A 27,901-nucleotide genomic window follows, 5' to 3' on the forward strand; every position below is an offset into this window, starting at 1 on the left:
CACTAAAGCCTTTTTACATTTCATGTGTGTGACCGTTTCATGTTTTTACAATGTTTTTTACAATGCAAGCACGGCGTGACGCCGTGCTTCAACTTTTTTTTTTTTACCACATAGACCACAATAACGGAAAACAGGAAAGACACACTAGCATAGAGGACTCCACTCACCCATATGGGGTTTAAGTGGTTAAACTCCAGTTCATCCATCCCATCCTCTGTCCGTGTGCAAGAAGGCACCCTTCGCAGACTCTGCTGCTCCGATCCCAGCTGAGATGATTTAAGCATTAATTATGGAGACGAAGGCAGTGTGGGTAAAACATGTGTGTGACCGCCGCGCGTTCCGTCACTCGACACACACACACACACACACACACACACACACACACACACTTTAAACAGGCGTCCATGTGCTTGCACGCGTCACCAACGCATGTTTTACGAGACCAAAGGACTGCACCGTACAAGAACACAAATCAACTTTGCTGATGATATTATATATATATTTATATATAAAATGCAGACTTTTCTCTACACATTAATCCATGTCTCTCTCACACATCAACTCATCCTCCACACACACACACACACACACACACACACACACACACACACACACACACACACACACACACACACACACACACACACACACACACACACACACACACACACACACACACACACACACACACACACACACACACACACACACACACACACACACACACACACACACACAGCAATAGTCCAATAGGGGCTGTTGGTTCTGTACAGGGCCTCAGGTTCCCACCGGGGCTAAAACATCATACTGAACCAGTCCACTATGTAACTCACGTCCAGCTGCCATGGAACCCTAGAACCTGGTCTCGCTGGGGGCCTGTGTGTGTGTGGGGGTCCACACAAAGTCCCTGATCCGTGATCTGGTCTGATCTGGATAGGAAAGCGAAGTGGATCCACTTCAGATCAGGTCAGAGCCTTCTCCTCTCCACCGCCGGGTCTACAGTCCTCACCTCAGCATTCTGAGAACACATCAAGGGCGTGAGTAACAGTGTCCATTTCCTTGGTCGCCTACCTTTTTTTCCACAGACCAAAACTAAATAAAAACTAAACAAAACTATGGTATGTTGACTAAAACGAAGACTAAATATATTGACAATTATATATATTGACAGGAAATGGGTATGCCACCTTCAGGGGAGTAAGTAGGGACTACAGTTATGCACAGAGCCTATTGGCCCAGAGGTCCGTTTCCTCCCTCCCGATTGGCCCATTGCCTGGTTTTCTCACCATTGTCCCTTGGCGGCGGTGCTTCTCCTCTGCTGTGATAGGCTGTAGATCTCCTGCAGCTGCTTCTTCTGGTCGTCACTGAGAGGAGCCGTCAGAGTCTGGTACCAGCCTGCATCTGTGTTCTGAACCCCTACGCACGCACACACACACACACACACACACACACACACACACACACACACACACACACATCAATAAACTATTTTGTTTTGGTTATTGATTTTTAAATGTCTTTTTTAAATGAACATTAGGGGAAATTAACCCATTTTGGGCGGGAACCCCTTTTGGTGTTTTAAACATTGTTATAATTTAGCTATTGAAAAATAGCAGATCTACAAAGCTGTAGATCTGTAGGTCTGCTATTTTTGAAAAATATTTATTTCAGAAAACTGGAGGATTTAGAAGAATTTTCTTTTAATTTCGAGGTCAGGCCTAAATGGATTAAAGTCAATCTCAGTAATGGCCAAAGGTTTAGGCCCTCGTGTGTTTTTCATTTCATTTCATCTATGTGCTAGCTAAGTACAGAGGCTGAGAAATAAATACAATTATACAGCGACGTCTAAAATGGCCAGGGCTGGATTAGCCGTCTGGGCACCCCACGATCCCGTCGATCATTGTGTCACCATGCATCTCTCTCCCCATGAATGTTTCTGTGCGTGCGTGAGTGCGTGCGTGTCTGCCTGGACGTGTGCGCGCGTGTGTGTGTGTGTGTGTGTGCGCGTACTCACTGAGCAGGGCGGCGGTGAAGAACTGATACTCGTCCTCTCCGTTGTCGTAGTCCAGCGGCGTGCTGTACTCCTCCAGCGGCGTGCCCTCAAAGCCCTCCTCATCCCAGTAGTCATCCTCATCCTCCTCCTCCTCCTCTTCCTCCTGCTCCCCGCCGTCTGCCTGGCATGGGCCCACCATGCTGGACTGCTGCTGCATCATGGGGCCCACCATGCTGGACTGCTGCTGCTGCTGCATCATGGCGCCGCCGCGGCTCTCCGTCACCTCGTCTTCGTCGCTGGGAATCTCCTCTGGCGGCCCCAAAAAAGGAGCAGAGACAATTTCGTCAGCGTCGGCCCGGGAAAAACCTTGTACGTTCCACTCCAAAACTGTTACTTTTTCCAGGAAATAGAAAAACAGAATTGTAACTTTTTCAGGGAATGGAAAAACAGAACTGTTACTTTTTCAGGAAATGGAAAAACAGAACCGTTACCTTTTCAGGAAATGGAAAAACAGAACCGTTACTTTTTCAGAAAATGGAAAAAAACGGAATATGTTTCAAAAGGATCTAATGTAGTAATTATTCTTTTGTCATTAAAATGCTTCCATCTCCGATTTATTTTCCCAGATTGCGTTTCTGGTTAAAACAAGCCATATTCAACTGTCAATACCTAAATAATGGCGCAGTTACAATCTTTGTTTTACTGGAGAAAAGAAGAGAGACTTGCGCACAAATCCTTTTGCTTTAACACGGTTTTGTGAGAAGGATTGCATCGTCTGCTGTGTGAACAGACAAGATTCTGCTGTGTGACAGTGTTGTAGTTAAGGTTACGTATACTGTATGTTTAAAAGTTCAGCGTATGCGTGTTTGAAATACCCTAAACAGATGGGAAGCTAGCACCCAAGCACATTCCTTGTCATGGTAAACGTCCATAGTTCCTGGCCACCGGGTTTTAAAAGGAAACAAAACAAAAACAGTCCATTTACTTTGCACTACAAAACAGTTTAGACATCTTTACGTTGGGCAGAGCGGAGCTATAGGGGCCATGCGGGGACATGCGGTGCAGCTGACTTGACCTCAGTGCCGGGAGGAGGTTTGTACATCAAGGCAAAAATCTATATAGTTTAATTTCATTATCATCACTCACGCTGACGTATACTTTTGCCCCCTTTCTGCCCGCGTTGGCTCCATTTGTATTATCTTCCCCGTTCATCATTATGTCCTGTCTCAGTCTCTAGAGAGGCTCAGTGTCTGTGTCGTCCCTGTGTAACCTCCACTCCTCTCGCATTTCTCATCCGATCTCTTACCTGCAGCCTCAGCCCGCGCCAAAGACAAAGAGTGACACTTGGCACTTTGTTGACATTGTGCCGTTTTTATTGACTGCTTTTAGATGAAGGGCTCCATCTTGCGCCGCCCTTATCCCTAAACTGTTTTACTAGTCTCACCGTTCTGGTCCTCTTGGTCCTGAGGCGTCCCCCCGGTGCAGCGGGCCAGCAGGTCCGGCTTGTGGAGGAGGCGCGAGGCGTACAGGTGCTTGAGGCCCAGGAAGAGGAGCAGCACCGACGGCACCACCTGCGCCGCCACGCCTTCCAGCGCCGCGGGCCGCCGAGGCAGCTCCATCAGCACGCTCAGCCCGATGATGCACATCTTACGGTCATGGAGGCTGGCGGCGTGCCAACCGGGAAGATGTGGCAACAATGGGGAGAGAGAGAGAGAGAGAGACAGAGAGATAAAGCATGAAATGAAGCTAAATAAAATCTACTGATGTTTTAGGGTATTATCATTCAGGTCCTTCGAGACTTTTCGGTGGACCATTTGTTTTGGGCCCCAATAGAGCGTCGCAGTCCCTCCCCCTTTCAGAACGACGAGTGGCCCAGGAAATGAATCCCAATGCATTTTTCCCCATAGGCATAGTATGACGCTTAAAAGGTCTTTAAATAAATACGTTTTGAAATGCCTATGGGGAAAAATGCATTGGGATTCATTTCCTGGGCCACTCGTCGTTCTGAAAGGGGGAGGGACCGCGACGCTCTATAGGCTCATGAATCCCCCCCCAACCCCCCCCCCCTCACCCCAGGAAAAACTCGGTGTCGTTCATCCACTGGTTGATGAAGTGCGCCGTGATTGGCTGGGGGTTGTGCGGGAAGTGCATGTTGTCCAGGGTGTGCACCAACAGGGCGGGGTTGTAGTAGAGGGCGGCGATGGCCACCTGCAGGTAGGGGTGGGCGATATGGAAAGATATAATATCAATATTATCACGATATCTTTTCACATGGTTTCTAGGGTCATTGTTCAAGTTACTTAACAGTACAACCTACAAGGTAACAGAAACTAAAAGAAAAAGGAGTAACAGAACATTTAGACCAAAATAGGTACAAATTTTGGCTACAAAAGTATAAAATAAGGTATAGAAGTCATAGAATGTACATTCACTGTATCACAATATATACCATATCTCTGAATATACGATATTGTAATTTGTATCACCATATCGCCCCCCCTACCTGCAGGCACATGGTCCTCAGCTCGCTGGACTTGACCCGCCGCGTCAGTCTCTCCAACACGGCCTCCACGAACAGCGGGATGCACTGTGGGTTAAAACAACAACACAGTAACGATGTCAGCCCCCCCTGTCCATTCCAACAGCGGGATGCACTGTGGGTTAAAACAACAACACAGTAACGACGTCAGCCCCCCCTGTCCATTCCAAGGGCCCCCACAACTCCCAGAGTTACAGACCTGTGAGGGTCCATGTATGTAACCCTGAGGGTACCTGGACCCCACTTTTAAAACCACTGCACTGGAGAAGGAAGTATAGGAGCAGCTGCACATCTGAGAGGCACAGAGAAAGTAGCAGGTGTCGGACCAGCTGCACCTTAGCTGCTAATCACACATCAACTCATGCATTTTGAATGAGCTGCGGCTTACAAGACACCTTGCTCGGGTACAGTGTTGATTCCTTTGACTACGACAAAATAGACTACTACATTATTACACTACAGAATTAGTCTAAAAATGTGTGTGGCCATTCGCACTACTGTAGACGCTATCATTTGTTTTGAGCGGAAGTTGCTGGATTTTGGCGGAAGTACCGCTCAAGGAAATTACGTTGATGCTGGACAAAGTTTACATTCTCCGTGAATGAAACAAGTGTTGTGATTGGTCGGAATAATATCATATCCGGGGGAAATACATCCGACGGCTGTTACGGTCCGACACTTCTGCCGATATTAGCGTCTCTGCCTTACGATCATTGTCTTGCCCAAGGACACGTCAGCCATGTGGACAGGAGAAGCCGGGATTCGAACCTGCTCTACCTCGACGACCTGCTCTACCTTCCCAGCCACAGCCGACCCTAAACCATAATAGCGATCGTGGTCCCAATGTGATCCCTATAGTAGCTCTGACCTGGTCGATGCCCCTGCCTCTGCACTGCAGGGTGATCACTGACCTGGTCGATGCCCCTGCCTCTGCACTGCAGGGTGATCACTGACCTGGTCGATGCCCCTGCACTGCAGGATGATCACTGACCTGGTCGATGCCCCTGCACTGCAGGGTGATCACTGACCTGGTCGATGCCCCTGCACTGCAGGGTGATCACTGACCTGGTCGATGCCCCTGCACTGCAGGGTGATCACTGACCTGGTCGATGCCCCTGCCTCTGCACTGCAGGGTGATCACTGACCTGGTCGATGCCCCTGCCTCTGCACTGCAGGGTGATCACTGACCTGGTCGATGCCCCTGCCTCTGCACTGCAGGGTGATCACTGACCTGGTCGATGCCCCTGCCTCTGCACTGCAGGGTGATCACTGACCTGGTCGATGCCCCTGCCTCTGCACTGCAGGGTGATCACTGACCTGGTCGATGCCCCTGCCTCTGCACTGCAGGATGATCACTGACCTGGTCGATGCCCCTGCCTCTGCACTGCAGGGTGATCACTGACCTGGTCGATGCCCCTGCCTCTGCACTGCAGGGTGATCACTGACCTGGTCGATGCCCCTGCCTCTGCACTGCAGGGTGATCACTGACCTGGTCGATGCCCCTGCCTCTGCACTGCAGGATGATCACTTCCAGCAGCTTGGCAGCGTGGCACTCGGCGTCTTCGCCCGCGTCGCTGGTCAGCACCTACGGCAATAAGGCAACAGTCGGACAAGAATAATAATAATAATCGATAGGATTTTTTAAATTTTTTTACCTTTTTTTGTAGGTGTAAACAGAACGACTTCACTTCAATGCCTAACGGTTGTTAGTTTATGATTTTATTTTTTTATATTTCTTACGTTTACATTTTTTATTTCACAATTCTGCTGAGATACATCGCAATACAAAAAAAGTCCTCTCCCCCTTCTGTTTAGCCTGGAACTGGAGCCTAGGTCTATAGGGTCATGTGATCAGTGACATCACGACAGTGAACTCTGAAGAGTACACCGTCTAGGCTAAACAGGCTAAACAGAACTTTATTTTATTATATCCAACAACTCTAAGGTATATTAATGACATAGTTCAATGTTGAAAATGAGTGACATTTAAACCTTTATTGTTTTGTTTTTTTAACATCCCCTCCAGCCTTACCTGAAATGTATTATTATTATTTTTCTTTTTTATATTTTCGGAAAACACTGACCTTTTTGCACATGGTATAGATGACCTCTAAATGTTTGGGGTTGCACAGGAGCATGTCCGTGTCCACAGTAATGTAGTTGTGCAACAGAGGCATCATATCTGTGGAGAAAACACAGTAGCAATCAACGTGACTTTTCGTGGGGTCTGCCAAAAAAAGTCAACATTTGACTTTTTGCGGGTGAGATTGTGTTGCACCAACACACAGTCCAAAATCGTTAGAGCAGGTAAATGAAAATGCAAATCGTGCATCGTTCAACTGTTCAACAAGTCCTAACATGAAAAAAGCAACACAAACAGCGACGCAACATTTTGGTCCTCCTTCATTATGGAAGTCTAAATAGTGAAATGTGTACTGTACTTAACCTTTTGTTAAGTAAAAGCCTCTAGTATACACTAAGGTCTTATGTTGTGCCGTCTGCCCCGGCCCAGATCAAGTACAGTAGGTGAATTGACGGCAGGACTCATTGAGATGGCAGGCATTTCAATCGCATTTGCGGGCTAGTGTTGATTCATATTAGGAGCCCAACTAGTAGTACTGATATGGATAAAAAAAAATGATCCGGCACTCAAAGTTAAAAAAAACGAGGAACGCCTTTATTGAATTAAAAAGGCAACTGCCAACATGTTTCGACGAACAAGGTCTTCATCAGGGCAAGAAGTACTACTGGTAGTTGGACTCCCAATATGCCATAGTGTCATACATACTCTGGAGAACACATGGAGACTTGACAATCAGTAATTGGGTCTTATGATCCAAATAAGAACATTATAATGTTGTGTAAAAAAAGAAAATCGAAACAGACAAGAAAAACCATTGCAAGTGTACATACATATTGATGACCCCCTGGGTAGGAGATTCATTTCCTCTCACGCAGAACAGCGCCGTCAGCTGACTGACAACTGTATTGCAGTTTAAACATGATACTGTATGTTACCTGATGATCTGGCATTGTGTGTGAGGTCGTACCAGTTTAACCACAGCACGTGGTAGTAATGTGTGTGTGTGTGTGTGTGTGTGTGTGTGTGCGTGAGGTCGTACCAGTTTAACCACAGCGCGTGGTAGTAATGTGTGTGTGTGTGTGTGTGTGTGTGTGTGTGTGTGTGTGTGTGTGAGGACGTACCAGTTTAACCACAGCGCGTGGTAGTAATGTGTGTGTGTGTGTGTGTGTGTGTGTGTGTGTGTGTGAGGACGTACCAGTTTAACCACAGCGCGTGGTAGTAATGTGTGTGTGTGTGTGAGGTCGCACCTGTGAAGTAATCAAAGCAGTCGTGCTGGAACACCTCGTAGAGGACGCCCAGGAGCTGCCACATCTGGGGGGAGATGGTCTGGCAGGTCAGGCCGAACGCCAGGGACAGAATCTCCTCATAGAACTCTGCATGGAGGAGGGTCAGTGTTCAATTCGTTGACTTGAAACCGTGACAAATACATTAGAGTGACAATTTCGTCAACTAAAAAACTAGACGTATGTTAGGGAGGGACTACTAAGACTAAATATAGACATATTGGCGGCAATTTTGTCAACAAGAAACTAGTAGACCTAGAAGACAAGTCATTTTATGTTCGGTTGTGCTCCAGTCTGTCGACAAAAATGTATTTTGGTGGGCCGTGGGCGTTGTAATGGCTGATTTTACACTTGGCTGCATGCTGAAAATAGCCGATCTACAAGCTCACAATGTGTCGCAGTAGATCTGCTGTTTTCAGAGACCAACACCCGAATGCATCTGAACATAAAATGGCTCAACTTTTAGTTCTACGGATCTGTTCTCCATGCACCGTCATCATAGCTTAGTTTTAATTTAGTTTATGTCAGTGAAAAAAAGGTAGTTGAATTTCTTTTGTCATAGTTTTAGTTGACGAAATCAACCGTGATTGGAACACAGGTCCCCCCCCCGCACCACCCCGACATTTCTTGAAAAGTAACGGGTTTGGACATACAAGTTTTCCATGGTGACATCGATCAGGCTGCGAGTGAGAGCCATGGACCGAAGAAGACCAAATGTGATGGTACTGCACAGTCACACAGGGTGAATTAAATTGATGAGGGGAGAGAGAGAGGCGTGTGTGTGTGTGTGTGTGCCTGTCTACGGATAACCAAGTACTTGAGTAGAGTTCCCTGGGAGGGAAATTAGCCTGACCTCTCCATGTTTCACCTTGTTAATTTTAGCTTCCGTCCCGCTGCTCTCTCCGTGTCTCACGCCCCACATATAGGAGCAGATGGGGGGTTATTCCCAGTGGTGGAAAAAGGTTTTCAAATGTATACATGAGCTTGTAGATCGGTTATATTCAAATGGCCGAAATGTATTATAGGACTGAGGTGGTTAATGTATGTTTTGCAATATAATAATCAAAATCTACAAAGTAACTAAAGTTGTAGTGGAGTAAAAGTACAATACGTGCCTCTGAATTTTAGTGGAGTAGAAGTACTGAAGATTTGACATACTCAAGTAAAGTACAAATACCTCAAAATTGTACTTAAGTACAGTACTTAAATGCACTTAGTTACTTTACACCACTGGTTATCAGTCCAGCCATTCATTCATTTACCGGCAAAGCTGACTGGATTCAATTCTCCACCAGACACAGGGGCCCAATTACCACACACACACACACACACACACGCACTCACTCACGCACGCACACTGGCAGAGGTAATTACACTAGTATAAATCGTTCTGGTTGTTTGGTGACCTTCCAGAAAGTACAAGGAGAACTTTTTTTACTTGTACAACGTCACGTGGTTTCACTGGAAGAGGAATACGAGCATGCCATTCTACAAGGTGGGCAGCAGGGACGTGCAGAGAATGTTAGGGAGGCAGGGGCTCGGATCAGAAGACCTTAAGAGAGTCATAAAGCATTGTGTGCGGGCCACGATATTTATTTTCCTACCACCAGCGGTCCTTGAGGGGGTTCCCAACTAAACGATGGAGAGTTGGTAACCACACCGACCCCTATTAGATCTCGAACTTTTGAGAGCGTAATTTGGTTTCATTTTACGCTCTCAATAGTTCAATTGTTGTTAAACATCTGCATTAGTTAAATTACAAGAAGTCTACACAATTAGAGATTGCAAAATAATTGTACCACATCAATACAGCATACAATAGTGGACCAAATCGCATCCACCGAAAACAAGATATTCTAAGTTTGGGGTCCGAGAGGCAAAATGTCATCAAATGGTGGGAAATGTGGACCTTGATATGAAAAGGGTTGGAAACCACTGGGATGGAGGGTTACTCTTCACTGGGATGGAGGGTTACTCTTCCGCAACCTGTGAGTTAACCCATTTTGTGCGGGAACCAATTTGGTGCTTTAAACATTATGTTATAATTTAGCTATTGAAAAATAGCAGATCTACAAGCTCATAGCACTATGAACTTGTACTGTAGGTCTGCTATTTTTGAAAAATCGTTAAAATGTGCCTCAAATCTTTCAGAAAATTGTCATGATTTAGAAAACTTTTTTTTTAATTTTGACGTCATTAATGGATTAATCTATGGCTTCCGGATCGGAGGAAATAGAAAGAAAAATAAAGTTGTGATCAAAACAAATTCATCAACTATCAAATCCTATCCTAGGATTTCACTTTTTTTTTTTTTCTGTTCCCACACAGCATTTTCATATATTATATTCAACTGCCAATAACTAAAAACCGGAACATAGCAGAAACACACTTGTCCCCCCGATGAAAGTAGAGACTCTTCTTTCTTTTGAGATGTTTGGTATTGACAAGAACAAAATACTCTGTGGGTCTTGAAAGATTAGTAAAAATGCTGACAGTGGCTGCAGACTGTTTTAGAGAAACATAAGCCATATTTTATAATTTATAAAATGTTAAACTTCAAAAAAAGTTTAGTACTTTTATCTTGTTGCTGTAGGTATATGTTGATGCCAAAGAGCTTTTAATCAAGTAAAATGCCTTTTACTTGTAACAGAGTATTTTCTATATTGTGCTATTGCTACTTTTACTTAAAACAAACTGTGTGCTCTTCTTCCACCAGTGGGAGGGACACAGGGCGTGTGTGGGAATGGATGGATAAATGGGTGGATGAACGAATTAATGAATGTATAAATGGGTGGGTGGATGGATGGATGGGTGGATGATTGAACGAATGAATGCATGTATAAATGGGTGGGTGGATGGATGGATAAATGGGTGAGTGAGTGAGTGAGTGAATTAATGAATGAATGAAGCGTGCGTGCACACACACCTGCCATACCTATGATGGGCTTCTGGAGGACGAGACCAATCACCTGCAGACATATCCCCTCCAACTGTTGAGTGATCTGAGAGAGAGAGAGAGAGAGAGCCCAGCAGACGTAGTTAACAAGCATAATTTTAACCACTGTATCCATTTATACTGGCTATCCAAACACCGCAAACTCGCTAAGCTCTCAAGAACAGATTCCAGCGCAAAGAGGGTGCTGTTTTACCCTTTTTTGCCGATGGGTTCCCAGATTGAAAAACAGCAGATCCACAAGTTCACTATTTTTTTAAAATATTTGACAAATATTGAAAATGTTTGAATAATTTAGAAAAAAAACCCCAAAACAAAACATAAATCTGCTCTTCAGATTGGGGTGGTCCGTGGCCAAATATATATCAATATGGGTGGTCCTTGCACTTCCCAGTTTGGACTAGTGCAGTGGTTCTCAACCTTTTCAGGCCGTGACGCCCAAAATAATCATATTTTTTAATATATTTTTTATCCCACAATTTTGTAACCCATTTTTCACCCCTGTGTCAATCATCTAATGTGATCCTGGGCTCTACACACCCTCCACCAACCTAGTCCCCATATATGGGGGACAAGGGGAGAGCAACGGACTTGAACTCATGCTTCCTTCATGCCTGATTGTCCAAGTTACTCCTTTACACCTGACAGGCGGGAGTTTCCCTGGTTGGACGTAGCGCGTGGAAGGAACACGTTATTCCAACCAGTTCCATTCCACTCCATCAGGCGCCCCGGCTGGCCAGGGGGAGGAAGTTTAGTGACCAGGATTACTGCATGTTTCTTGTGAGGGTACCTACCCTACCTAATAATCATATTTGAACGGTGAACTCCCCCAACCTGACAAGCACATGGAATGTAGGAGTTGAGGCATTACATTTGGTTTGACTCGGTTCCACAGATAAATATTGTAAAAATTGCAGATTAAGAACCTCAACACGGATTTTCCTGGAGGCTTAAACATGCCTAAAATCAGATCTTGAACACTACAAAACTCAGGATTAAACTGGAGAAATCTAAAAGTGATTGGATCAGACTTCCTTCGGATACATGGCGAATGCATTTATTCCTTGCATTGTGCCTACACATGTTGCGACCTGCGGTCGCAACATGTGTAGGCACAGTGCACTGAAGTCTTTTAATTCCCCCCACATGTCACAGTTTGAGAACCAGTGGACTAGTGCATGGGTATCACAAACTTTTCAGCCCCGACCTTAAAATAACTCAAGACCCCAACCTAACCCCGGAGGTAATTTCATGCACATACTGTAGGCGTGCATCTTGTACGCATTTTTCCCACACATGTAATGTATGAGGCCTAGGGCTATGTAGGGGTTTTGTAACAATTATGGGGTCGCAGAGAGACACGTTGTGAGCTTGGCATTGACCAGACATGTACCTGGAGTCTTCCACTCCAGGCTCTAGAAACAAACTGTGCCGTCTTAAATACTTCATGATTAAATAACCACTCCAACTTCTGGTTTTTGTTGTCGCATTGTTGCCTCAAATTATGGACCCCTCAAATCATACCTCCCTGTGGTCCTCCATGACGGTGAGGATGGTGTCGATGGTGCTCAGGATGCCCAGCGCCATCACCGTCTTGTCCTCGCTCTCCTCGTACTCCTCGCTCTGCAGCACCTTGGTGAAGATCTCCGCCTGGAGGCGGTGGACGCACGCCACAACCGGTGGGTGGGGAAAGTGCTCAGTTGTTTTACTTAAGTAAAACAATGTCAATGCTGCATTGTAGAAATACTCTGTTACAAGTAAATGGCCGGGAAATTAAGAACTTACTTGAGTAAAAAGTACTAAAGTATTAGGAATCGGTATCAAAATGTACTTAAAGTACCAAAGGTTAACAGTACGCATTGTGCAGAACATCCCATTTCAAGTTTTCAAATCTTCGAAATCTACAAAGAAAATGTAAATAATATAACGTAAAGTTTTCAAATAAATGTAGTGGAGTAAAAGTACAATATTTGGATTGGAGATGTAGTGGAGTAGAAGTAAAAGTATCGGAAATTGGAAATACTCAAGTAAAGTACAAGTACCTCAACATTTTACTTAAGTACAGTACTCAGTCGGAGAAGTGAGAGAATAGAACGGTGGTACTGTAGTTGTTGTTGCTGCCACTGGCTAGCCTCTGGTCTGCGCACCAAATGAGCTTCTCAGCATCAGCTATATGACCAGTTAACTTGCCAAGTTGCCATATTATGCTTAAATTCCGGGCCTTCATTTTCGGGCCCGCTGAGAACTCTAACAGATACCACTTTCTCCTTTCTGATACTGATTCCGACAGACGTGCGTCCCTACCAGGTTGCGGGTCATGTCCACGGCGATGGCGGCCACTTCCTGGTTGTATTCGCAGATCATCTTCTGGATGACGTTGGTCAGGTCGTCGTTCTCCGTCTCCTTGACCACATGCAGCAGCTCCTGCATGACCGGCCGGATGAACGGCCTGACGTACACCTTGGCTGCGCAACACATGTCGAAGAATAGGTTTCAGCACCAACTGACATACAGTAGAAACTAAAACTATTATTTTAGGTTTCAGCACCACTGACACACAGTAGAAACTAAAACTATTATTTTAGGTTTCAGCACCACTGACACAGTAGAAACTAAAACTATTATTTTAGGTTTCAGCACTACTGACACAAAGTAGAGACTAAAACTATTATTTTAGGTTTCAGCACCACTGACACACAGTAGAAACTAAAACTATTCTTTTAGGTTTCAGCACCACTGACACACAGTAGAAACTAAAACTATTCTTTAGAATAGGTCTCAGCACCACTGACACACAGTAGAAACTAAAACTATTCTTTAGAATAGGTCTCAGCACCACTGACACACAGTAGAAACTAAAACTATTCTTTAGAATAGGTCTCAGCACCACTGACACAGTAGAAACTAAAACTATTCTTTAGAATAGGTCTCAGCACCACTGACACACAGTAGAAACTAAAATAGGTTTCAGCACCACTGACATACAGTAGAAACTAAAACTATTCTTTTTCAGAAAACGTTTAGGATTCAGAAGACATTTCTTTTTGTAGAATCAGCTTCAAGTCTCAATGGTTTAACTCAAACGATATAGATGAATTATATTATTCACTCATATTTACAGAATAATAAATACATATTATTTTCAAAGTATGACATTTCCAAAGTGTTTTGAGGCGGACCTTGCTCCTGGTTGCTGACCAGCGTCTGCAGAGCGATGGCGGCCTCCACCTTCACGGGCATCTCCTTGTCGGCGATCAGGTCCTGTTTGACCAGCTCCACGGCGTTCCGCAGCACCAGCTCGTCATGGAAGCGCAGCGGGCTGAAGCAGTGGAGCACCCAGCACGACTGAGAGAGAAGAATGCACGCACACACACACGCACGCACGCACGCACACACACGCACGCATGCAGCAAAACACATGAGAATCAACATGTATGTATGTATGGGCACTGGGCAGTGGTGGAAAAAGTACTCAAAAGGTTTTCTTTCAAGCAAAAGTATCAATACTGCAATGTAGAAATACTCTGTTACAAGTAAAAGTCCGGAATTCAACATTTACTTTAAGTACCAAAGGTAGAATTACTAACTGTGCAGAATGTCCCATTTAAAGTTTTCATATAATAATAATATAATAATATAATATTTTGAAAATAGCCAATCTACAATCTCACAATGCGTCTGGCCGAAATGTATACAGTAGAGTAAGTGGTTAATGTATGTTTTGTAATAATAATAATAATAATAATAATAATTTAAATCTACAAAGTAGTAACTGAAGTTTTCAAATTAATGTAGTGGAGTAAAAGTATTATCCAATATTTGGATCCGAGAGGTAGTTGAGTAGAAGTTTGGAAGTAAATACTCAAGTAAAGTACAAAAGGTTGGCAGAGGGAGCGTAGCACCCAGGATTACATTAGATAATTGACACTGGGTGAAAAATGGGTCACAAAAATCAGGACAAACACATGTAGAAATAACAAAAACTAAAACAAAAGTCTGCTCATAAAGAAGCCCTGCTACAATAAATTACAACAAGTTTCCTAGAGTTTGGGAACCAGTGCTAATACTAACATGTTCCCCATGATACAAGCATTATTAAAATGACCACAAACACAAAAGTCCTTGTTATGAAGTACAACTGTATGTCCACGGACATGCAAGCACATTCCTGCAGTCTATTCTCGCACGCTCCACATCCGAGGGGTTATGGGACGTTGCACATTTTAAACATCTAACTGAGGGCAGACGGTCTGTGGCGAGGAACAACGACGGCATTGTGTGTGAGGAATAGGGACGCGTGGGGCTCACTCACCCGGGCTCGCAGGTATCCCAGGGGAGAGTTGAGCAAGGGGAACACGTAGTTCTGTAACATCAGCTCCATTTGCTCCCTGTACAGTCGCTTCTGTGGTGGATGGGAACAGACAGCAGAGGGAGAAGGGAGAGTTATAGTCACAACAGAACGCAGCAGATATATCCATCACCTCAGGAACAAGGAAAGGACCTTGGAACAGTGTTGCCACATTCTGAAAACAAGCGGGGCAAAATAATCTAGATCTAAAAAAAAAAAAATCACAATTTCATCAGCTATTTTAAAAGTTATGCCAGGGACCCCCAGAAGAGATTTTTTTTTATGGCTGTAGCAGTGATTCTCAACCCGTTAAATGTCAAGGATCCCCAGTTTGACATGCATTAGTCTACGGACCCTCATTTAAAGGTATTTCTATCTCTGGGTAAAATGAATGTACACTCTCAGAGATACAGACCCATAAGGGTCCATTTGGTTCCAAACTATTATTTAGCTGGGGACCCCCTGGAACTCCCCCAAGGACCCCTGGGGGTCCCCGGACCCCACTTTGGGAACCACTGCAGCACGTTGTGAGCTTGTAGATCTGTTATTTTTGTCAAGTCCAGTACATGGTGTACAACATGCCTTTAGTAAGAGATCAGCCAGAGCACCGATGCAGTGCAGTGCCCCATCCTTCCTGCGGGGGTCAGCAGAGGGGTCCATCAGGATCTGGTGACAGAACTCCATCATCTTGGGAAGAACCTGATCAAAGTACAAAGGCTTACTGTCATTATGTATGGATTACATTATCTTCAAATAGTTGGTCCACTAAAGCTCAGAATAGGATAGCAACGTTTTCTGTGTATTCAGCCAGTTCTTCTTTTTTTTTTTTTACTAATGCACTTTGCTCACTTGTTACCTTTTGTTTATTAATCAATGGCTTCTATTTCAGCATGCTAACTTTCCAGGAAGGGGAAGTCTGTAGTTTCTAATAGCTTGTAATGCACATCAATTACGTTTTGGTAAAACAGGTAAGTGAAATGTCCACAGCCCGCAAATGAGACACAGTAAGTTAATGGAAATGGTGTCAATTTATAATGAGCATTAATGAGGACCAATTATATTAAGAAATGTTGAAAATGGATGAAGAAGTTCCCCTTTAAACCTGAGGCAGATTCTAAAAACACCTTAAAACATTCTAAATCCCACGCAATTATGTTGCTATATATATCATGTCTGTCGGGTAGAAAGCTCAGTTCAAAACTATTCAAATTCCGCAGACCTCTATGCTCACAACAGTGGCATCCGCGAGGCGATGTGAGCTTGTATATCAGCTGTTCTCTGCGTGCAACACTGTTGCGCTTTGAAGTATAAATGTCTCCTAGGGTGCACCTCACTAGCCAACACACAATTAATTGAAACCAGCTCTCCCCAAAACAACAGGTTTGGAGATCTGTTGGGAATTGATTACATGAAACAGTCACCCGTGCGACCAGTCCCAATGTTTGCATTCCCAGCTTGATAGGTATAACAACAACGTCTAGGTGTATCAAGTCTTAATGGGTTAAAACAGTGGTTTCCATTCCAACCAGTGGTTTGGAGACCACCAGTGGTCCTTAAATGATTGTTGGTGTCAATCAATGAAGTTGGTAATCAAATGCAACCTTATTAGATCTTTAACGTATTGAGAGTGAAAAAAAGGAAGAAAAAGCAGCTGTCAAAGCTCTTGTTAAGCTCTCAATTACTTAACAATTTACAATACAAGAAGTCTACACAGTATTTTGAGAGTGTAGAATGATTGTCATTTTGATGAACTGATCTCTCCTATGGTACTACATCAATACAGCATGGAATTGTGGACAAAATCTCATCCAACGACAACAGCATATTCTAGGGCATATAAGGGTCTTGGGTCTGAGAGGTTAAGTCTCATGAAATGGTGGTCTGTGGCTCAAATGCCGAACAAATAATGGACCTCGACATGAAAAGGGTTGAAAACCACTAGGCTAAAAGGATGAACTGGGCCGTAAAAATGTCTCGTTCACCTCCTTCCTCTTGCGGGCAGCTTTGCACAGCAGGCTCTGGGCAGCGGTGGCGGGGAGAGCATGGTCATCGTAGAGGTCTACAACACACAGCAACATACAGAGAGTTGGACAACACTGTAGTCACTACACTGTAGCGCAGTGGCTCCCAAACCTTCCAGGTCGAGGCCCAAAAGGGACATTAGACGTTTGCCCGGGGCACAGACTAGTGAAAATAGCAGATCTACAAACGCACAAATCGGTTATTTTCACTACTTTTTAATTATTATTATTTTTGTATTTATGGAATTTCTTAGGATTGTTTGTTTGTTTTAAAATATATATATATTCATTTTAAATGTAGGAAAAGAAAATGGGATTTTTTAATCGAGTCGTGACTCATACAATTTTGCCCGTGACCCACAAATGTGTCCCAACCTACTGTCCGGGAAACAGTGCTGTAGTGAACTACACTGTAGTGGTTCTCAAGCCATATAATATTGAGGACCCCCATAACTCTCCATTTGTACACTCTCAGAGTTACAGAGGGTCTATTTGGAACCCCCGGGCCACAAGGAAACCGGAGGGGTCCCTGGACCCCACTTTGAGAACCACTATAAACAACAGGAATGTTCTGAGATCTGTTACCCACATAAACTTGCCACTAGGTGTCCCTGCATCTACAAATACTGAAATCTCTAAGCATTGATAAACATTTCATGCATAAATCTCCTATTGCTGTGTGTGTGTGTGTGTGTGTGTGTGTGTGTGTGTGTGCGTGCGTGTGTGTGTGTGTGTGTGTGTGTGTGTGTGTGTGTGTGTGTGTGTGTGCGTGCGTGTGCATTTCCACTCACTGAATTTCATGCGGATATATTCATAGGGGTCTTCTTGCCAGAGTTTCTCGTCCTCGTCTTTGTAACACATGAGCGGGAAGATGACCTCCTGACTTATGGTCTGTTGAGCAGACATCAGCCATGAAGACACTTTCACTTTGGCTTTTCTCAATCTATAAAGCCCTACCAAGATATCTATTAACATGTATTTGTTACGTGTACTATAGGAGGACCACAATGGAAATTAAGTCGTGGACTTCAATGTGCCTCGTTCTTGAGAACATTCTAACCTTCAGGACTTATAATACTACGTTCACACAGGCAGATCAAACTGATACAGTCTACCATTCCTTTTCAATGGAAGCCAGCGACGTGAAGCTACAAAGCAAATGGTGCGTTCACACGGGCAGATGTAAAAGAGGCAGTCTACCATTCATTGCCAATGGAAGCCAGCGACATGACGTTGCAAAGACGCAATGATGCATGTGCTGTAGCTGCTCCAAATCAACTCACGACGCGCCGTTGCGTCTGCCCGTGTGAACGCACCATGTGTGAACGCACCACTAGACTCCCACCTGCATGTGTGGCTTCAGCTGCTTCCAGGTGAGGGAGTGAGACAGGCCCTGGTTGAGGTAGTTGAGCGACTGCTGCAGGACGTGAGGCGTGACGTACTGCTTCTGTCTGTACTGGTCCACCACCTTCAGCAACACCTGTGGACACAGCACACCAACCACTTACTGTAACAACGTACTGTACACTTACTGTAACAACACCTGTGGACACAGCAGACCAACCACTTACTGTAACAACAGGGGGGGGGGGGGAGACCACTAGGGCAGGTCCTTTCTCAAAGTGTGTGCCGTGGACCGTGGCTAGGGTGTCGTGACGCAAGTCGAGAGCCTCAGCATCATTTTAAATATTTGGAATTCATCAATATCACTTCAATTTAACCACTTAAGGTAGAGTAAGTGATTTCACTTAATTCCAAATATCACTTTTTTTTTTGTTTTGTTGTGATAATCCTCTCTACTATAGAGTGTGCTGACCATATAAGGAGTTCCTCCCTGTCCCCAGTTAACCCCTGGGGGTCAAAAAACCTCGTTTTTGACTCTCTATCCTGATTGGACGAAGGCTTAGGTCCCACAGCCAAAAACGAAACCTAAGGTTTTTTGAGTGAAATCACTTACTCTACCTTTAACCCCTTTACTTAATAAAACGGATCTGAGTTGCACTGTACTCGGTGCGTTCTTTTTCAATCTACGGCAATCTATGCCAACTCTCTTTGCAAATTAAAAACTTTTTTATTTTAAAGCTCACAACTCGTCACAATGTGATCGGCTGTTTTTGACAAATGTTACCCCAAGAATAGGGATGCTGGGTTTCAAGTGGGTTTAAGTATAGATGGTATGCGCATGGCATCATCATACCTGGAAGTTATGTGGGAACACCTACTGAGTGGCAAAAATCTGATTGCATTAAACAACCTTAAACTCACTTTGCCACTCACTTTGTGCATGTGCATACCCAGTCTATACAGTTCTTTTCAATCTGTCTTAATGGAAACAGACATTCTCTCAAGTTTTCCTCGTGACATACTTGTAGCTTTACATGTTTATGTACCGTAATAGGACCTAAATGTAAGGTTCTAAAAACTGATAATGGCTTTCAGGGGGAAAGGTTTTTTACAGGGGTGCAGCCCTGAGCCATTAATGTCTGAGAACCACTGGACTAGGGCTTGTTCATGTCAAGGAAACCCCCAAAATGTATGTGGATTTGAGTTTAAAAAGATATATATCTGCTCTCGAACAGAAATCAGCTATGTCCAAAATATTAACTTTTCAGGAAATTTTAAAACAAACAAATTGTCTGACACGATTTTTCCAAAATAGCTATAAAATATGGTTAAAGTAAGTTTAAATGATTGCGATGCTATATTAACTAATTTTGCTAGGGACCTCGTTGTCTGAAGGAGAAGTATGTACATACCTGTTGTATGCCCACTGAGTATGTCTTCAGGAAGAAGTCAGCAAACTCAAAGTACTCCTTGGTCACATTGCCTGGGCTTCCATACCTAATGGGAATCAGTCATGATGAGAGTGCGGAATGATGAGCATATTCAGTGGTGGTACATTTGCTTAAGTACTGTACTTAAGTACAATTTAGAGGTACCGGTATGTGTACTTACTACTTTACTTGACTAATACACTTTTACTTCATCCGAGATTCAAATATTGTACCATGACATATATGTGAAAACTTTAGTTACTTCGTAGATTTAGATTATTATTACAAAACATACATTAACCACTTCAGCCCCATATACATTTCAGCCATTTGAAAACACCTGTGAAAACAACACAGCTTACCATTGGAATTGCATTAGGGAACATACCCATTGTTACTTTTTTTCAAACAGCAACAACTTGGGAACGCCATATACAAATAGATTTATTTATTTTTAACAACGCTGAAATAGCGATAAATGGAAAAAAGCTGGCCAGGGGAGAACAGGGGGCAAAATAATTATGATACTAAGTCATTATACAATGCTTTTGTTGATTATTGTGTTTATGAGTGCATACTATAATCATAGTGTTAGTGGATTAGAACATAATGCATTACATACAGACACAGGCTTCATAGAAAGTGTGGCCGAGGTTTCTAATGCAGAGTCTTACCTCCTATGATGATTTCCTTTTGACTTTATAGTCATCAATGTTTTGATGAATTGAAAATGGTGGGCCCAATTGTAAACAAGTGTAATGCTTTATGGTGTCGTCCACTCACTGTTAACAGTTACAGTTTTTGTATTGAGTTGTACTTGAAATGTACTGTCATTCTGCAAACTGTTAATAAATCAATCAATCAAGTCTCACCTCTCAAACAGTCTAGTAATGATGTGCAAGGCCCACTTCTTACACTTCCACCACACCAGCTCTGGGCGGTCGTCCTCATCCACCTCCAATGTCTCCTAGCACGCACAATGACAAAACAACAGCCATCAAATCCATAGTGAGGGTCATTGCTTTGTAAACATTACAGTTTATTACATGTTTACAGTATGCTGTATTTTGTGCAATGTGTGTAGATATTTTGTTTTTTCTCTTGGTGCACAGCATTTTGGTTGGCCGTTTAAATGTGCTTTACAAATACATTTTGACTTGACTATTGGTTGCAGAGTGTGGTGTATCTTACAGGAGGCACGCCCCTGTCCATGACGGCTCGGAGAATCTCCATCCACTGGGTCATGACTGTGTTGTTGATCAGCTGGAGAGGCAGCGAGTACTGCGGACGACAGTGGTGGAAAAAAGTACTCAGATGTTTTACTTAAGTAAAAGCATCAATACTGCAATATAGAAATATTCTGTGTATAAGTCAAAGTAAAAATGTACTCAATATGCAGAAGGTCCCATTTCACAAGTTTTGAAATGTATACAAATCTTTTGAAAATAGCAGACCTACAAGCTCACAATGCGACACATTGAGACCTTGTAGATCATCTTGTAATAATCTGAAATCTGAATCTACAAAGTAACTAGTAACTAAAGTTCTCAAATAAATGTGTACTAGTAAATGTACAATATTTATAAGCAGTCAGTGAGTCCCCTCACACACACACACACACACACACACACACACACACACATACCCCCAAACCCACCTGTACGAGAGCGTGGAAGATTTTGAGGATCTGTTTCTGGATGAGGACAGAGAAAATGGTGGCGTCGGCCAGGAGCTGGGTGATAAGCTGTTGAATGCGTGGGAGGAAGAGCTGCATGGCTGCCAGGAGTGGTTCCCTCTCATCTGCCTTCTTATACCTGACACACACACACACACACACACACACACACACACACACACACACACACACACACACACACACACACACACACACACACACACACACACACACACACACACACACACACACACACACACACACACACACACACACACACACACACACACACACACACACACACACACAGCATTGCAATATCCGTATTGTGGTACTTGTGGTACTTGTGGTTCTATATACATTGAGTTGCGATTGAACAGTTGTGAAATTTCAGAGCCTCAATAAAAATACATTGGAAAAAAAATCAACACTGGTCGCACTGATGTTTGGTTTCATTTTACACTGGTGTCCGGGTAGCTCACTCGGTAGAGCTCTCCCCTTTGGACCACAGGTTTATGGGTTCGATCCCGGGCACCGCCAACTCAGCGTATGAGCAGCACGGCTTGGGTGCGGCAAGTACTGGGAGCTGATGGTAGGTGTGGCGCTCCACCTCATCAATCCATCTCGCTGGTGTCTATAGCACATTGTAACAGGGACAGACTCCCGCGTGTTACCGGCTGATACTGACAATGAGCCACTCCCGACCGACTTTTGTTGTGAAGAAGGTTGACAGCCGCCGTCCTAGGACGTAGTGATGGTGTGGACATGGATTAAAATGTCACAACTGAAAAATGTTGCTAGGCCCAAGTCCTTATTTGTAATTTGTGAAACGGCGTGAAAGGAGCCACCACACACTAGCACACTAGTAGTCCTACACACTTTTTGCAATTGCAGATTGAGGCCTTGCGGTTATGAAATATCTGAGATCATTAGGGTTTCCTGGAAGACTGACATAACTAATAACCGGAAATAGGCTAACTGCGACGTGTTGTAAGCTTGTAGATAGCCTGTTTTACAGACATAGAAGACATGCTGACTTCTATGGAATCAGTCATGGCGACTGAGAACTTTAATCCATGAGTGGAACAACAGAGGGACCTGGACGGGGCCCAGCAAGCCAAATGACGTCATGATGACGTTCAGGATGTTCAGGACTAGGCCAGATCACAGCCCATATGGGGATGATCTTTACGTCATTTCCAGGACGTTGAAATAATATAGCTTATTCTGGCCCAGATCTGACTAATTATGATATGACTTAAGTTGATCCGGCCTTGATCAGACTCCCTCTGATTCATCCAGGGACGTCCGTCTTAGTGGGCAGAATTCAAGTTGGTTGAAATCAGGCGATATTCTGGGCCAGATGTGACGACATCACTCGTAGGTCTGTGTGTGTGTGTGCGCGTGTGTGTCAGACTCACTCGTAGGTCTTGACCAGCTGGTAGAGCGCCAGCAGGCTGCCGTACCAGCTGCTGCTGTTCTGGGACTGCAGGTACACGCCCAGCTTGTCCACGACGCCCGTCCAGCGGCCGGGGAAGTCGTGCTTTATGATGGCGCGCAGACACATCGTTAACTGGGCCCTGGTGGGAAACACAAAAAGAAACACCCCGATAAACAGTCATCGATCTCATGATCGGGATGTCACACACCGCCTTTTTGAGCGGTGCACACCGTCTCCTTTAAAGGGCTGTGTGTCCCTCTGTCTGTCTGTCCCTGTGTTTAGAGTAGGACCTTTGGCCCTGCTGTTTAGACAGTACGACCTATTGACCCACACAGACGCTGAGCCATGCCATATTTTCAACAAGTGTAAAATCAGTCATTACGACGGCATCAAGGCCACGACAAAATACATTTTAGTCGACTAAATCAACTGTAGATTTAGTCGACTTAAATCTTATGATATGACTAAAACTAGACTAACACTAAAACATCCCAGGTGACTAAAATGTGACTAAGACTAAAAACTGAAAACTATTCAAGAGACTATGACTAAAATTTAAATCTAGATTTACTGCCAAAAACAACAACTCTCCTCTATGTGCCAAAGCTCAGATGTCTCTGGACACTGGATGATGGCCTCCAGATGTCTCTTACCTGATGGACTCTGGACACTGGATGATGGCCTCCACGATGTGCTGTCTGATCTGCTGCCGGTCGTTCTCGTGGATGTTGAAGGGGAACACCACCTCGCCCTGGGAGGGCTCTCTGTCCTGCCAGTACTGACTCACCATGTTCTTCAGGTAGATGGCGGCTGTGGAAGCAACGCACGCGCACGTCTTAGGGACAGCATTGACCCACTGAGTTAACTTCCACAAATGCTTTCCAGATCAACAAAACAGCAGACGTACAAGCTCGCAGTGAGCTCACTGCGGGGTTGTACGTCTGCTATTTTGATCTGCTATTTCAATAGCCAACGAAAAGAAAATCTAAATTGACACAGATCATTTCCTGGTTTTAATGGGTTCAAAATAGCTGGAAAACTGCTGGAAATAACTAAACGATAGCCGGGAAATAGCAGATCTAACAAGCTTTGTTTCGACCTCATAGGTCTTCATCAGGCAAATCATTTGCCTTTAAACCAGTGTGCGGATGTTTTAACCTTCTACATGTTTTCTGTAAAACCTTGAAGTGAGTCGTTATCTGATCGGTGGAACTAAATGTTTTGATTGCTCTGGAAATGCACATCCCATCTGTTCACACTCCACTATTTTAGACCTTCTACACCTTCCTTTGCATACATACATTAGTTGCACGCACGCACTCACACACACACACACACACACACACACACACACACACACACACACACACACACACACACACACACACACACACACACACACACACACACACACACATCTTCTCCATGTATCCATGTATGTTTTGATGAGGTCAGTGACACTCAGTGTCATGATCTTCATATATGGAGACTGTCTCACCGTCGGACGGACAGACAGACAGACAGACAGGTTTTCTTAGTCTTAGTCTTAAGATTTGAAGTTTTTCAGAAGACTTAGGTCAGGATTTGGAAGACGTTTTTAGAATCGGCCTCGGGTCTAAAATGGACTCATCAGATCGATTTTCAGATTTTCAAGTGGGCCCGCCCAGAAAAGGGTCGAGGAACGGCTGTTACACTACACAACTACTGTAGATCACAGACATTACTAGCAACCACAAGTGAGGAATGCACAGATCAAAGCAACAACATCACGCAAGACAGCTACCAGCCGTTTGTATTCAAAAAGCCACAGCTCAACAAACAGGCCTGTGCAGCAAAATTGATTTTGACAGCAAATTTTTATTTCGTTTTAGTCATAGACTTTTGAATACATTTCTGTTAAATTTCAGTCATCTGAAAGTTTTAGTTATAGTCTAGTTTTAGTCGGCTTAAATATCATAAGATTTTTGTAGACTAAATCTACAGTCGACAAAAATGTATTTTGGCAGCCGTGATGGCGTCGTAATGCCTGATTTTACAACATGGTTGCCGGCTGAAAATATCCGATCTACAAGCTCACACAACAGAACGGCACGTCATGAGCTTGTAGATCTGCTATTTTCAGAGCACAACACCCGTGCACAACCAAACTCTTTTAGTTCTACCGGATCTCTACTCCACTAGTCCCTCCCTATAACAATGTTGTCTACTTTTTATTTGTCGATGAAATTGTCGATATATTTATTTACTCATATAGTTGCAGTCGTCATAGCTTAGTTTTTATTTCGTTTTCATCAGTGAAACAAGGTAGTCGAGGACATTTTTTAATCATAGTTTTTAGTCGACAGAATCAACCCTGCAGTGCAGTCACAGTCTCTCTCTCCCTCTCTCTCACCTGCCTGGCGAACAGGGAAGTCCACCTGTTCAGACACGATGATCTGCAGCAGCGTGGGGGCAAAGTTGATGATCTTGAAGGACTGAAACAACAACAACGTAAAGTGTAACGTAACACAGGCATAGTATTCTGTGGTTAGGGTTTGTCACCATTAGGACATTTTACTTACTACTAATTCAATTGTGTTTCTGTCATTGATACATTGGAAGTTACATTATGAATATCTGTTGACATGTTTGGCTTTTAGAGTTAGTAAACAAAAGATGCATTTAGGACAGTGTACTACATATTTGTACTACATACTTTATTAAGGGGTCGGCAACCTTTTAGCCACAAAGTTTTATTTTCTTGATAGTCAGTGCCATATCAACATTAAGATGAATTATGATAACACCACTTCGAAATAAAATGTTTCCATCAGATTTTGATTGTCCACTCCAGTCCATATTCACAACAACCTTTATTTTTGTTTCACCCCCCCCCCCCCCCCCCCCCGATGGGAGATGGGCAATTTGTTTGTTTTATAATATGTTGCAAAAAAGTAATTGTGATTATGTCAAATAATTGTGATTAGGCCATTGCCTATGTCATAATTGTGACAGGCCTATCTGTGGCACATCTTAAATTCTTAGTGAGTTATTTTATCAGAGCAACTTCAATATTGGGTAATTTGGGTCATATTCCCTCTATGATTTGGGTCATGTGATCCCTATGTATGTATGTATTTGGTTAAAATGGGTTTAAAAAAAAGGCAAAAGCATGCTCTGTTGCACTGGCCTAAAAGTGGGTCCTTAAAAACTGCTTCAACTTCTGAGATGTATGTACTGTATGTATGCATGTATGTATGTATTTAAAAGGGGGGCTTTTTTTTAAATCCCAGCCCACAATACCTTCATATATTAAAAAGAATGACAAAATAGGGTTACCACTACAGTGAAGGGCAACATGCCTATTCACTGGTGACTATGCAAGGCAGAGGCGTCCACCCCTCCGAAACCATCCTCTAAAACACAATGGTAAAATGGACATTAATAAAACAACCTAAAACTATAAAAGAGTAAAAGTTCACAGCAAGGCCTGGATACCATTTTTTATTTTAACAGACAAATGAACAGAAAAGGGATGATGTATGTATGTATGTATGTATGTATATCTGTCAGTGTCAGTATAGCCTCCAAAACAGCAGGCATTTTAATCTGTCAGCGATGAGAAGTGTCAGTCAGCATTCCTATAAACTGAGAGTGGCACTGCAATTTAATCACACAGATTCCTCTAGGCTGCATCACTTTGTATGTTCGGCTGTTCGCATAATATGCACCTTTGTTCACTTGACTAAACCACTCTATGTGTTTAAAGCCTTGATGAAAATTCTGTACAATCCAATGTTTAACTGGTCAGGATCAGCAAGAGACACAACAGACAAAACAATGAAAATATAACACACTACTAGTGAACACAATACTATTGTGTTCACTATAGCCAGTTAAAATATCAAACAAGATCAGGAACTAAAATGTTTACCAAACATCACCAAGTGAAAATGTAACCTGGCTGAAAGCAATCGCATTTGCCAACAGTAGTACAAAACTACAAATCTCTATACTTTAAAAAATAGACCAGTATATGTAATAGTTTCAGATCGTTCTTCTGCTAATGTGTTTGTGTACTGCGAAGGGACTGTAATAATAGTCATTGTTGCTAGATGGCTGTCACAACCAACACAATGCTGTGGTGTGTTGTTGTTCCGTGCAACAGTAGCCTATATAAAAACTGGAAACTGAGTGACTTTCTCTATATATAAATTATATATTTTCCCCCTTTTTTTGCTAATGCACGTCTGTCTTGTTTAATGTTATGTTTTTCCCCCTTCTTCATCATGTTATAGGTGTGGAGTCTGGACCCCCAAGAACAGATGTTCATTGTTTATGCATTATGCATCAGCTAATAATGGAGATCAGTGTGTGTGTGTGTGTGTGTGTGTGTGTGTGTGTGTGTGTGTGTGTTGATGCAAAATGTGGCCAACTATAGCGATTAGCAATAAAGCCACATCTTTAGCACCGATATGGAACCATACCATTGGCAGGCCTGAAATGGAAGGTTTGTAATCTATCCATCTTATAAAAAAAACAATAATTATAGGCCCTATCATCCGTATCATGATCATTGTGTGGGGGGAAATGGGGCGGGGGGTTGGATGCTAGAATCTAACACAAAAACAAACTACTTTTGTTGTTGTTATTGTTGCAGAAACCCACCTGATTGAGTTCATGTTCAGCCGCTATCCTCAGGTTGGGGTCGATCGTGCCCTTCAGTGCCTGAATAATCCGATTGGGATCCATTGTAATGTTTTCGATCAGGTTTCTCTCCTGTGCCTGTGTTCTCCTTTTCTCACAATCACA

At 43.5% G+C, this 27,901-nt stretch overlaps 1 protein-coding gene across 3 annotated transcripts; it reads right to left on the bottom strand.

The window, feature by feature from the left end:
- ipo8 (importin 8) lies at window positions 1-27,901 on the bottom strand (the record flags this gene model as incomplete). Of its 3 annotated transcripts, XM_080757577.1 has the most annotated exons (26): window positions 27,758-27,901; window positions 25,503-25,584; window positions 23,764-23,920; window positions 23,091-23,249; window positions 21,652-21,808; window positions 21,186-21,275; window positions 20,867-20,961; window positions 19,977-20,061; window positions 18,566-18,700; window positions 18,012-18,111; window positions 17,182-17,258; window positions 15,782-15,898; window positions 15,164-15,253; window positions 14,031-14,196; window positions 13,156-13,316; window positions 12,376-12,501; window positions 10,825-10,900; window positions 7,863-7,988; window positions 6,617-6,714; window positions 6,022-6,117; window positions 4,497-4,580; window positions 4,065-4,201; window positions 3,438-3,655; window positions 2,015-2,302; window positions 1,287-1,416; window positions 1-1,018 (listed from the first exon to the last, which is right to left on the bottom strand). In XM_080757577.1, coding segments are annotated over exons 1-26 (3,135 nt in total). In that variant the 5' UTR covers window positions 27,842-27,901. The 3 variants fall into 3 exon arrangements, with proteins under 3 accessions (XP_080613703.1, XP_080613704.1, XP_080613702.1); XM_080757578.1 differs by lacking the exon at window positions 1-1,018 and having other exon boundaries at window positions 1,283-1,416; window positions 10,834-10,900; XM_080757576.1 differs by lacking the exon at window positions 1-1,018 and having other exon boundaries at window positions 1,283-1,416.

Source organism: Protomyctophum bolini (assembly GCF_963924005.1).
Source record: "Protomyctophum bolini genome assembly, chromosome: 23".
In the NCBI taxonomy this organism is placed as follows: domain Eukaryota; kingdom Metazoa; phylum Chordata; class Actinopteri; order Myctophiformes; family Myctophidae; genus Protomyctophum; species Protomyctophum bolini.